Genomic DNA, 14,003 nt, shown 5'->3' on the forward strand with positions numbered 1-14,003 from the left:
TTAAATCAAAATGGGTGAAACAAGCACCAATGTTTTATTTATTTAGCAAATGCTTTTATCTAAAGTGAATTACAACAGAATCCAACCGTCCCTGGAAAAACTGGGTGTTAAGGGTGTTACTGAACAATGAGACTGCTCTCCCAGATCGGAGATTTGAACTGGTGACCTGCTGATCAGAGGCATGTCATCCTGACCGTTCAAGTCACACACCATCCACACACTTGTACTTTTCCTGCCTGAGTGCAAAACCCAGCCAGAGCATAACTGGAAGATATTTGCTTAAATGAATGAGATTCAGGGCTGCCATCCATTCCGGAGGCAAAGATGCTGCTGTTTTTGCCTAACGACTTCACCAAAAGAGGTGGAGACTCGTTTTGGTAGCCTAATGACTCCACCCACAGAGGTGGGGATTCGGTTTTGGTAGCCTAACGACTCCACCCACAGAGGTGGGGATTCGGTTTTGGGAGCCTAATGACTCCACCCATGTAGGTGGAGACTCTTTTGGTAGCCTAATGACTCCACCCACAGAGGTGAGGATTCGGTTTTTGGTAGCCTAATGACTCCACCCACAGAGGTGGGGATTCGGTTTTGGGAGCCTAACGACTCCACCCACAGAGGTGGGGATTCGGTTTTGGGAGCCTAATGACTCCACCCATGTAGGTGGAGACTCTTTTGGTAGCCTAATGACTCCACCCACAGAGGTGAGGATTCGGTTTTGGTAGCCTAATGACTCCACCCACAGAGGTGGGGATTCGGTTTTGGGAACCTAATGACTCCATCAATGTAGGTGGAGACTCGTTTTGGTAGCCTAATGACTCCACCCACAGAGGTGGAGACTCGTTTTGGTAGCCTAATGACTCCACCCACAGAGGTGGGGATTCGGTTTTGGAAGCCTAATGACTCCATCCACACAGGCAGAGATTCATTTGATATAATTACAAATAAAAAGACGGGGTGAGGGCTGTGCATCAAGAGAGGTGGGAATCCCAGGCTCAGCACGCCAGCGTGGGGGTGGGATGGTGGGGAGTGGAGCACATGCAGCACCGCCTTAGGTCTCCCATTCTGGCTTGATGACACGGAGGAGACAAGCCCTCAACGGTGATAAATCACCATGTACAGAGGATGCTCATAGCAATTCTCGGGCGATGAGGGATCGGCAGGGCAGGGGGGGTGGCGGTGGTGGAGGAACGGAGGGAGAGAAAAACAAAGAAATAATTCTGGAAAAAAAGCATTTTTACTGGCTGAGATGGGAGAGGCAGCAGGGAGACATGAAGAGAATCGGGGGACTGCATCACAGGCTTCCGTCAGGCACGAAGGCAGGGCCCGAGCTGGAACCTTCGTCGGGAAGGAGGGGAGGCACTCGAGATCCGGTCGTGGTAAAGGGAGCTTCACCGTGCAAACAGGGAGGGGGGACAGATAGCAGGCCTCCGTGGATTACTGTAAGGCTCACCGACCCCTCCCCCAGCCAGCCGGGATGGAAAAAATGACAGCATATCCGGCGTGCAAAGCTCTGGCCCTTCTGGTCACCAAGCCTCCCTAATGCGCCGGCGCTCCGGGAAGAGCCCTCCTGAATACGATGAGGCCTGCTCACCAGGCTTCTCTTTTCAGACACTATCCACCAGGGGTTATACAAGGGCGGGGCCACAGGTCCCAGCTGGAAGCTCACTGGCTACCGAAGTGCCCCCTTACCTGTCAACTCGAAACATCTCATTGGCTAATCATAATTACGTTTTTTTTTCTTTTTCTGAGGCCCCTCTTGTGTCCCTCACCTTAAAAAAAATCTTACAACCGCCCTGGTTCCCCCCCCTACAGACCTCCACTCTCATTTCTGTGTTTTCAAACCCTCTTGAATAACCCACGGCCCCTAACAAAGATGGTAAAATAGTACTGAATTGGGATCAGGAAATAATATCTGCATGTAATAACCAACATAGCCATGAGGCTCCTTGGAAAGCCTGGACCTGCAGATAGTCACCATGACTTTACCTCCCTACAGCTGCATGACTCAGCTGGTCTCAGCTGGCCGAGACACACTCACCTCGGCATGTAGAGGACGCGCTCGGCCACCACAAAGCCCACGCGGAAGAACAGGTTGCTCGCCGGGATGAAGGGAAACACCAGCAGTAACAGACCCACCAGAAGCTCCTGGTTCTCCAGCCTCTGGAGGAAGGAAGGAAGGAGGAGAAGCAGAAGGCCAGCTGTTATACTTTAGTGCCGCTCCATCTCCTTTGGTGGGCTCAGCCGCGTTTTTACATCGCCACGCCTCTTTTCCGACACCCATGTTTACCATAAATGGGCAGAAGAGGCAGGGCTACCTCTCTGAAGGGGGAGGGACCAGACCCAGGATCCTCCCAGTGTGGGAGGCTGAAGCACCATTTGATAGGTTTCCCCATTCCCAAGTTTGCAATGTTGGTTCCGACATCCTACCAATCGCAGCAGCCCTCACCGCACACATATATGCAGTGGCCAATAAAAATGCAGCAATAATTCACCTGAGAAGCTGATTGGTCACATCTCCACAGTACTCATACATGCCACATACTCATACATACCACACCAGCACTTCATCAGGTTATATGATACGCTGATTGCCCCATCAAGAGGGCAGGAAATATATCTCACTTTTTCAGAATTTCTCTATTTTGGATTCATTCATTTAGAGAAACTCACATTACTGAAAAGTACTGTAGAGCAGATTACAATGACTTGCTGGAAAGAATGTGATTGGACAAGATAAAATCAATGATCAATTAAACGACTGCTGGTTTTACACAATCAGTTATCAGGCTAGATTTATAGCTAAATAAAAAAATGGGAAATTGCTATTTTATTGCTTAAAAAGGATGCATTTTAAGGTACCATCCCAACAGCATCAAGGTCCAATGGGGAAACAGAAAATGGAAAAGAGGATTTCAACTGCAGCCTGTAGCTGCAGCCTCTGATCTGATTTACCGAACACCAATATTATTATATTAATATTATCACATCTGCTCTAGAAATGCTGCACCAATGAGTCTTATACTGCTTGTAATTTTAACTCATCATGCAGAGGAGGGACATCCTCAAGTCACCTGCCATTGGGCTACTCATCTCTCAATCCCAGGCCGGCTGAGGAGCCCCGAAACATTTCTGGTTGGCCAACAGAGGTGCTTTGTGTAGGTGTGCATGGAAACCCAGGTGCTCGTGCGGTCAAGCCAGCTGGCCAATCTGAGTTGTAGGTGGAGCTGAAGCCCCGCCCCCAACCCTGCCCTATCCCCGCCCTCTGGCTGGCAATACAGCGTTTGGGGGGTCTGTATGGGATGGCAGCCCACCGCAGTGAAGTACACACAATAGGCAACTTGGACGCCTAGTTAAACAGCTGCAAGTCTTTGGACTGAGTCAGGAAGCTGATGTGTGATAGAAACAGAGCAGAGGTGAGATCCGAACCCTGGAGGTGTGAGCATCTTTCCGAACATCTGCTCCTATTTTTCATCCACCAGTGTACATATTGAAGCAGGAGATATTAACAGAGCAGATATAGCCTCCGCCCGAAAAAAAGGCGCCCGAGAATTTATTTTGCATGAAGTTGTTAGACTAATTATTCTCACAAGGAGACGCGACAAACTAGAATGAAAAAGGTGAAAATTTCCTAATGGAATAATTGCCTCTTCAGAAACACCTGGCTTCACAGCAATCACAGGCAGCTGCCGGTCTGTGAGGTGCCTGCAGGCAGGAGACTGAAAGCATGGCTGGTGCATCCAGAAAGGGCCCAGATAGTTCTGGAGGACTGGCCCCGATCCAGCCACAAGACAGGTCAGCTCGACTCAGTCTGTTTGATTCAGCAGTAACGCAGGTCTTTGGCTTCTCAGCTCTGAGACACACCAGCTTCTAGCTGCCATCAACAGACAGTGGTCGTCAGTGTTGAGAAGGCATCGACACCCCGCCTCTTGGCAGGCCTTGCAAGAGACCCCCGTTTCTCAGAAACGTGACCCTTGTTGTCATACTCAGTGTAGTGCTTTTGATATGCTCACACGATACACTCTCCGTTTTTGTTCGATAGAAGGCCTCCCTAAACACTAAACACCCCCCTTTGGTGTTCAGTAGAGACCTCCACTCTACACACTTCTCAGTGTTGGATAGAGGGCCTCCTTCAGTACTCCGTACACTTTATTCTTCTCACTGACGCTCATCCTCATAGGTCCCGGAAATTTTCCTTTTCCACTACAGTTTTTATATAGACCCCATCTATCCCGGTGCTCCAGTTTGTCTCTGTTTATGGCACAGTAGGTCATGTGTCCACAGGTTTACTCTTGGCTCAACTCCCATTGGCCAGTGGCTAATGACTCGCACCAATCCAGCGGGACCCTTCCTGACCCATGCCCCACGCTTGCTGGCAGATGAAAGAAGTCCAGGCCAACAGACAAATCGTCTGGGGCAGGCAGCCCTTTCAGCAAAGCTTCATGCAATATGCAGATAATTTGAGCTTGGAGTCCATTACGACAGGCCAGAGATTTATATATAAATGTACACAAAGGCCCTAAACACAGAAATGGACCAATACATAGAATAAAACAGCTGAGAGCAGATTCTCTATACTCAATAGGCTAGAAACACAAGTTCAATGTTCACAGGCCAAGATAAAAATCTACTCTGCAGTCCTTCAAGTTCAAAAGATTATCACTGTGCTTATTCTTCACACTATTAATGACTTCATGCTTCTTACCATCAGCAGTACAAAGCATGCTGGGATATCGTGCCCTTGGGGTCGAGGCTGAGCATGCATGCTGGTGCTTTCATTACCCCACGAGGAGCGATCACCCTCCAGAACTGCTACGGCATGTTCACCCGCAACCCAGATACAGAAGCGGGAATCTGAGTCGCGGTCAGATGGAAGTTCTGCTTCCTGAACGGCTCTTTGGGGGCAAACAAGCTGGCCATCTGGACGGCAGGTCCCGACAGCGAAACCTTCCGCTTGTCAATAATCAGCCGGCAGAGACAAATGGCATTGCAGTATCAACAGTGGCAACGTGTGTCAGAAGTGATTCGGGCAACTTAAGTCCTCCCCTCCTCATCTACCACCCCGTCAGATCCCCCCACACAACCAACACCTCCCTCACCGCCAAATGTTCTACACAGTTCATCCTCCAGCCATTAAACCCTTTAAAAAAAATCAAAGTTAGGTCTAAGGCTGCACAAAGCCCACCTCAGGATGTGGAGAGCACAAGACCACACAGTAAAGAGTTATTATTAAGTAAGATTTTATTGCAGTAAAAATAACCAAGAAAAATCACTCTTACAAACAACTATCATTATCCAGCTGATGTTGCCAAAAACCAACATCATGGTTGAAGCTCATAATATTCAGAATAGTAGCAAATTAGAAAACACTTCTGTTATCTAGAAGAAAACTTCTGCAACTCAATGGCACGCTCTCTGCCTGCCACTGTTATTACGTCTTACTAGTAATGAATGAGATGATATGAGTCCATGTTATTAATTATGACTGGCAATCTTCTCTCCTTTGGCATTATGCTAATATGCTAGTTTACACCGTGGCATGCTTGAAAACGTACTCAAAGAGTAACTTATGGCTCTTTATCCCAAGGACATGACGCTGTGTTCCCTGCCAACAACAGCGCATTAAAAATGCAGCAGATTGAAATGCGATACATGTTATCTGCAGCGACGTGGCGACAGCGCAGTAATGAATTTGTTAACAAATTCATAAGCATCTTAATGACCGAGTAAAAAATAATTATTAATCTTGGCCAATGACAAATGCACAGTAAAGGAATATATTATCAGAATGAATTAGATACGCGGCCCTTTGCAAAACGAATGCGCTGATTCCTCAGCAGAATTAAAGGGAGTTTTGCTGCGTGAAACCCTGATCCCAGCCCACCTTCACAGCCACGTGGGGCACAAGTTCAGCAATCGCTGTCATGAAGTGTGAAACCTGGTGATCACTGCCTCCCGCAGGCAAGTCAAAAGGATACACAGGACACCTCAAACGAGCGCTTTAATAGAAGCAGATGAAGCGTGTGACAGGGAGGCTAATAGGGGGAGATAATGGGTCCCTTAACATTGGCGAAGCGAACAGCCTTCGCACACACAGACACACACACACACTGATGCTATAGCACACACACGGTAACACTAAAGCACAAATGCTAACGTTATAGCACATGTGCACACATGCAAATGCCTACACGCATACACTAATGCTATAGCACATGTGCACTAACAGGCTAATGCTACAGCACATATATGCACAAACACTAACGCTAATATTAACACACATGCATACACATGCTAACACTATAGCACATGCTAAAGCTACTGCTACAGCTAGCGTTACCACCTAAACCATGTCAGGAAGGACACTGAGTTACTTCAGGTTTTACAAACTGCTTTTAAACTGAGAGGCTCCTGTGCCCGGCTAAATAATTCAGCTCTTCTTGTGCTTTGACTGGTTTGATTGCTTGACTGAAAGACTCATCCAGCTGTAATCGTGTAATGCACGATTACAGGAGACTGACCCTGTACTCAACACACAGCAAGAACTGCGATCAGTACACAGCCAGAATCCAGATCCTTTGGATTGAAATGGTAGCTTAAGATCCTATCCTAGCTCAACACTATAGCACACGTATGCTAAAGCTACAGCACATATGTACACACACACACACACGCTAATGGTAACGCTATAGCACACAGACTCACTCTAACGCTAATGCTATAGCAGCAACACAGAATGTGAATGGAAAAGGCCTATTCAGTCATGGTTAATACCCATGGTTAATAACAATAATGCAGGCTGCCACAATGCAACAATGAACAACAGGGGAAAATCCAACGCAAAAGAAGCCATTAATATGAATTACTTAATGTGGCAGCATGTGAAAACACCTCTGGGGCCAGGGGCACTCACATCCCGTGGGAGATGGGGGGGGGGCTTTCCAGAATTTCACAACTCAAAATCAACCTTCACCAGCCTGCACGCTATAAATGATTTGCTCAGCCAGCGTGTCACCAGGCTCATGGGGGGGGGGGGGGGGGGGGGGGGGGCGGTATAACTTTATGCAGCTTTTGGAGAGAGAGAATAACGTCTTAGCTCAGCGGGTAGGCATGCTGCCTCTGATCGGAAGGTCACTGGTTCAAATGGACACGGTCAGCAGAGTAATTTCACTGTTGTGCGCATTTAACCTCTAAAAGCTCTGGGGACTGTCTGTCCCTGGCTTCTTAAAAATGTATCTTGCTGGATAAAAGCATCTACTATGTTAAAGAACTGCTGCATGTCGACAAAATGTATCTTGTGGTGACAGAGAGCAGCGGGACTCACTACATTAACTGGACTGGAAGATTATCTCTAGCTGATCCACCACCATCTGCTTATTCTTCCATATGCAAGTCGTACTGACTCAGATCTGCTGGGCCAAACCCTGAAAGCGACCCCCCAGGAACACGGGAAGCCTCTCCAGTCCTGGTATTTAAGTCAAAGCTAAAAACTCACTTGTTTATCCTGGCTTTGGGGACCCACAGACAGTCCACCTCCAGAGCAAAAATGTGGACTGTCTGGCAGGGAGCTAGATGGAAGCAGAAATGTGGACTGTCTGGCAGGGAGCTAGATGGAAGCAGAAATGTGGACCGGCTGTGGGTCCCCATGGACCGGATTGGGAAATGCTGATAGCTAGTTCCCACCTCCAGCTAGGGCTATAGTGTGCTTGGTCTTATTGACCTACAACCGGAGTTGGCTGGTAATCAGTGTCATTGGTTTAAAATGAACTGAGTGCCCAGTGCTGTCACTCAGGCTTCACGTGTTGTTGTTGGAGTGCTGGTGCTCAGTGATTCATCATGGCTATATTCCCCCCCACCTCTCCTGCCTAGTTAAGCTGCCGTAGTTAACCAGGGCCTCCTTATGTTCATACCGCACTACAGAATACTTCACATAATTTCAACTATCTGTCACATAGTTATATTAATGCCCTGTTCAGTTCCCTGCCTGCCTGCCCAGCCTGGCTACACATCTGCCCTCCCCATCTGCTTGCTGCTGGACCGCACCACCCCTCCATCCCACCAAAGGAAGCAGCTTCCTCACCTGCCTGTCCTGACATCAGCTGGACCTTCTGCATTTACACCTGGACTATACACAATGTTACTTCGTTAAACCGGGACTTTGCAATTTTGGATTTCCTTTGTCAGCCCCAGGAGGATGGGCTTCCCCTCTGAGTCTGGGTTCCACCCAAGGTTTCTTCCTACTAGGGAGTTTTTCCTTGCCCCTCTTGCCTCTGGGTTCCTCTCTGGGGGGTACTGGGCAGGGATAATGCACTTTAAGACAATGTAATACAACGTAATATTGTTACCTGAGCTACATAAATAAATTTCAATTGAATTTTTGTACTGAATTGATTCCAGTCAGTTTGCTCCAACCATGTTCTAACGTAAATGGCCATCAGACACTGGGGAGCTGTAGCTGAAGAGCACTTGAGGAGCACCATCACATGGGGGAAATGCAGCAAAAAGCCCCCAAATCTAGGGGAACGTCATGCATCATCTTCTGGTATGGACCAGAACAATGCGTAGTAAGCTCCTAGAGAGATGCAGTCAAGAGTTAATAAGACTAGTCTTCGACGTTTTGTCTCTCTTTTATGGACAGCATGTTTTTTGGTGCCTGGACATGGGAGATCATCTTGGCAGGGGGTTGGGGGACAGGGGACAACAAAGTCCCTAAATATACAAGTGCCCAGAAAGACAACATCATGAGTAACTGCAGACAAACGCCTGCTAGAGACACCTGGTATCTTCTCAGAGCTGCCTATTTCCCTGTTGGCAAGGTGATCCATCCAAAGAAGGTAACACTTATAACACACATTCTGTGTGCGTATACGTGTGCAAGAGATGCGTGTGCGTGTCAAGGGTTAGTATTAGTGCCTTTCGAATAAGTGATGGAGCGTCACACAGTGCAAACGTGCATATAACATTAAAGGTAAACACAGACCAGCAAGATACAGTCAGGAATCATCTCCACTCACCTGCAGTGAGGCCAGGCAGTGCAGGCACAGGCCGACCATGACCACGCCCAACAGCAGGGCGGCGATGTTGCGCACGTCCCACACGGACTCCACCAGCGGGATGCTGCCGACTTGCCAGTCATAGCAAAGCACGATTGGGGCCAGCAGCAGCCAGGCATTGAAGGCTAGCAGATAGCAGTAGGTGAGGAATCTGTAAGGGGAAGGGGTTACATTTGGTGATTATCAGGCAAGCTCTGTTACAATCAGATGACAGATCCAAAAGTGTGGATCTGTCAGTTAACAAACACACAGAGATCACTTAAAGGTTTGGGCACCACTGCATGAAGGATCTGGTCTGTAGGACCCATGAAATCGCAAACTCTACTGAAGCATCAGTGTAATTACAGCCCCTGACATTTACCCCGACAGTGTGGCTGAAGACCGTCAGACAGGACTACAGCAACAGCACACTGTCCTGCTTCGTAGACGTGTCAGAGCTGCTCCAGTAAATCCCGAACCGCGCTCACACGCCGCTCCATTTCCGCGACACGACTCGCACTCAACTGTGCCAAATCTTGGCTAAACCCCCTCATTAGCCGGAAATGCTCATTCCCAGCACCAAGGGGAGTTTTAGAACATTCCACGTGGCTTATCGGTGACAACTCCTGCGTAAAAAAAGAACGACGTTGGTGGAGGCGAGTCCAAATCGCCCGAACTAGCAGCGACACCATCTGCTCTGCCCAACGTTCTCCCTGAGCTCAGCGTCTACGGCGAGAGGGCGATTATCTCTCATGCAGAAACCCAGAGAACAGGTCTTTGGCTTAGTTACATTTGAGAAGAAACTGTTATGTCATCCCTGCAGGCAGCTAACACCCCAGTATCCATTAGCATCAGCCGACTCCGTGTGGTCCCCATGGAGCCCATTTGGCTTTTGTTACCGCTGTCCGCCGTCGCTAATGCAGGCCTGGGTCCTCCAATAATACAGAGGACACCTTTCAAGCATTACAAATGACTAAATGGTTCACAAATACAGTCATTTACAGACTAGGCTTTAAAGAAACGCAAAAGTACACTGCAAATTGACTTGCACTGATTCCACTTTTTCTTTGCCAACACCGATACCTGGGCTTTGGGTATCGGCCGATACCAAGTTTCAATCCCATACCAGTGTTTACTTACTAAGCTGTAGGATTCTGCTTCACTGTGTGGAAGAGACCGTGATCTTTTATGTGTATAGCACCATAATATCAGGCTGAACTTAAACCTTAAAGAAAGCTTTCCTAACTAGCCGTGGACCCAACACCATACCTGACATGCAACCTCCTCAGAAATGCAACTACACGTTGCGGCGACGCAGACCACATGAACTGCGACTGGTCTGCTTGGTAGCATTCATTTTTTATGGGAGTGAAGGAAGCTGTACACCCAGGTGTACTTATATGCGTGTTGGAACATATAACATTAAATAAGTTAGTTTAACGTTAGATATAAATAACACTTTTTGCTTTGCTTAGCAAACTCTAGTTTACTCAGTACTATGGTGCGTCTTTAGATGTTTGATCAAATCGCTTGTGTTAAATCACACGCTGTCCCTTCCTCTTCATGACACTTTAGCAGAACAGAGTTTACAGTCTGCTTTACTTTTGCCGTCGTCCTTTATCCTAAAATATGTCCAAACTGCTGACACCCTCTGCGTACACTTGCCAATTTGCCAATCCTGGTGATCTATGCATTTATCCTTCCCAAACATTTCCGGTTGACAAATCTCTCACCAGATGTCAAAATCTGACTGGGCAGCACAAAAAAAAAATGTAGAGGTTTTGAGTTTTAAGGTAATGTTGCAATTAAGTGGTACTGGTTCTTGGTATCGATCAATTTTTACAAGTATGAGTGTAGTATCGGTCCGATACCCGATGCCAGTATAGGTAACAGTGTGTCCCAACTTATTATGTTGAGTCAACAGATTGCATAAATTATTGCTTTTTGGCACACTGGCAGAGAGACAGGGGCAGAGGAATCAGGAAGACAGGAAAAATGTATGCCTCACCCCCGCCCTGCCCAGAAAAACCTTTACAGTTAAATAATTTAATTGTTTAGTTACAGCAAGGTGCGTGCTGTTGTAGTTCCAACTATCGAGAAAATACAAACTCCAAGGAGAATCGGTGTTTTGGTACAAAGGGTTTTCAAAACCGAGCAAACATAAGATTTGGTCTCTGGGAAGCATGCTTTGATATTTGTTGTAAAAACAGGTTATGGGAACATCCTTTGCAGATCAGAAGCTGCGTGTTCTCTACGGAGGACAGAGGACAACAACAGGAAAAGTATGTCAGACGTACGTTCGTAAGATTGCTGTTTTGGCGGGATGAAAGAATGAAAAACTTGTGGCTTTGGCTCACTGTTGGGCCGTCCCCCCCCCCCCCCCCGACATAAAATGCGACTCTGGGGGGGCTTGTGGTGGAATAGTAAAAGACACAGAGAAACGGCAGAGCTGAAAACGAGAGCGAAACTAAACAGACCGAAATGAACAATTATCATCATATGACCCGCTTCCCAGAGACAGTAACCAGGCCTCATTTTCACACCCTATTTCCAGTGTTTCCTGTTCACAGATCACAAGTAATGGGGGAAAAAAACATAGATCCTACTCTATTAAATAGGCCGAATAACACTGCATATCTACAGCAGTCAGCCTTAGACTTTGACAAGGTCGTCCTCGTCCCAAATCAGGCTGGATTGCAGGACAGAGTCCGTCCGCCCTGCCTACATCACTAACGAGTGAAGATGGCACCAAACTCGCAGGAGACTCGGAAAGGCGCTGAACGATCATACAAATATATATAACCTTCAAATCATCGCCTACATTGTCACGCAGCCTGCCATGTGTAACAGACTGGAGAAACTGCTCATCGATTTTTTTTTTTGAACAAGAATAGTACAGAATAGATAGGGCATGTCTGGCATTGATTACCACGCAAATACCCTTTTGAAGCTCAGACTACATATTGATTTTACTCAAGGTACCATAAGTACCGCTAACAGAAATTTCATCTGTCTGTGGGGAAGCACCAGGGGTCCAGTCGGAGCGGCATCGTCTTTACCGTCAAATGGGGTCATTCTCAGTACGGCAGGTGATGCCTGTGTCATATGAAAACAGTCATTCGCTTTTCCGTTTGTCTGAGAGTGTCTCCGATACTGAGCCTGGGGAGGGGTAACCATCGCAGCTCCGGATAATAGGCTCCCCCTGTCTTCCCATCAGCACAGACGAGGGAAAGTGTCAGACTGGCTCTCGGACTGATGAAGCTGCACTGTCTAACCCCGTTTCCGACAGGAAGCCTGACGGACTGGTGATGCTGGGGTGTGGCCCCGTCAGCAAGGAACTGGGGGAGGGACTGGAAATAAACTTTCATCTGGACATGAAACACAGAGTGTTGGTGTGGCAGCGCTGTTACTGCTGGGTAGACATTTGGATACGTAAGGTGGGCATCGGCGTTCGAATGAACACATGTTTAAGTAAATCGCACACAAACTGGGAGAAATGTTGCCACAGCTAGGAGAGTGATGTGAGACACACAGGTTGCTACGCTAAAATTCACATTTTCGATACCCAAATAAAAATCAGCTTCCTGCATTTAAGACAGACTTTCTGGTGATTTATACTCATACTTTTAAAAACATAACAATTCTTGTCTCCTGTGGAGTGAACAAAACACATAAAAAAAATGCTTTGTGTCATTTTAATACAGCGTAACATCATCTCGTCCACGCACACCTGCTCCGGCAGGCTGGGATCTGTGAGCTGGTGTGGGTCCACAGTCATCGGCAGCCTGGGAAGGGCGCAAATAACGCATCTCAGCCCCCGTGGAGCTGAACAGCCAGCGCATGTATGTTTCACCATAAGGCATTTGACATCTGCTGAAAAAGGAAGGTATGAAGTGTCTGTCTTCGTCCTTCTCTATGTCCTTTCTACAACAGCTTAACCATTTGCATCTGGGCACATTCTGCAGAAATGCCCAAATTGGAATGAATCCAGCTTATTTACACTTTGCCGCTTTGGTCTTTTTTTTCCTTCTTAACAGTTCATGGCTCACTGCCTGCTGGGTCACGCCCCCTTTTTCCCACCACAAGCGCAGCTGCCCAATCAAGTGTGGCTGGAAAAAGGGGGCGTGGCCTAGCAATGCCCAAACTGGAATGAATCCAGCTTATTTACACTTTGCCACTTTCGTTTTTTTTTTTCTTAACAGTTCATGGCTCACTGCCTGCTGGGTCACGCCCCCTTCTTCCCCACCACAAGGGCAGCTGCCCAATCAAGTGTGGCTGGAAAAAAGGGGCGTGGCCCAGCAGGCAGTCTACTGCGCAGAGCTCTCACTCTTGACCTCGTTCCACAAAGCTGCATATTTTCCTGCAGAAGTCTATCCATCCTAGGGCTCGGCAGCCAGCATGCCGCCCTCTCAACCGGTCACGAAACTCCACTGAGTACCATAAAGCTGGATCAGGATGTACCAGCTGGCATCGGCTGTATGATTGTGTAGTATCTCTTCATTAAACACAGAGAACACAGCGCCAATCACCAGCTGTGCTTCATTAATACGAGAGCTGCTTTTAATCAACAGAACAGTAGGCATCAAGAGAAGGAACGGTTTTATGGCATCGTGCAAAAGTATTACAGACGTTCATCCATTTTCAATAGCTACTTATCCAGCAGAAGGTCACCGGGTGCTTATCAATTTCAATTCAATTTCAATTTCTATTTATACAGCGCCTTTCACAACAGAGTCGTCCCATGCTTATCCCATGAAGTACAGGGGATGGACCAAGACACAGTTGGGACAGGATGCCTGTCCATCACAGGGCACATGCACACACACTACGGGCTATTCAGACAGCCAGCAGGAGGCCAGAAAATCCATGCAGACATGGGAAGGTGACGTGAGCTCAAATCACACTCGAGCAACGACCGCGAAGATGTGAGGCTACAGTGACAGCCAACGCCCACCCCGGTATTACAGATACACA

General features: G+C 47.6%; 1 protein-coding gene across 1 annotated transcript in view; it reads right to left on the bottom strand.

The window, feature by feature from the left end:
• The window catches only part of tmtc1 (transmembrane O-mannosyltransferase targeting cadherins 1), a 75,113-nt gene that overhangs the window by 26,486 nt on the left and 34,624 nt on the right, over nucleotides 1-14,003 (bottom strand). The window contains exons 7-8 of the mRNA XM_049008521.1: nucleotides 9,012-9,201; nucleotides 2,039-2,160 (exon numbers count right to left, since the gene is read on the bottom strand). Coding sequence (XP_048864478.1) covers nucleotides 2,039-2,160; nucleotides 9,012-9,201 — 312 coding nt within the window. The remainder of the gene's footprint in view (nucleotides 1-2,038; nucleotides 2,161-9,011; nucleotides 9,202-14,003) is intronic.

This window comes from Brienomyrus brachyistius, chromosome 3 (genome assembly GCF_023856365.1).
Source record: "Brienomyrus brachyistius isolate T26 chromosome 3, BBRACH_0.4, whole genome shotgun sequence".
NCBI classification, from domain to species: Eukaryota; Metazoa; Chordata; class Actinopteri; order Osteoglossiformes; family Mormyridae; genus Brienomyrus; species Brienomyrus brachyistius.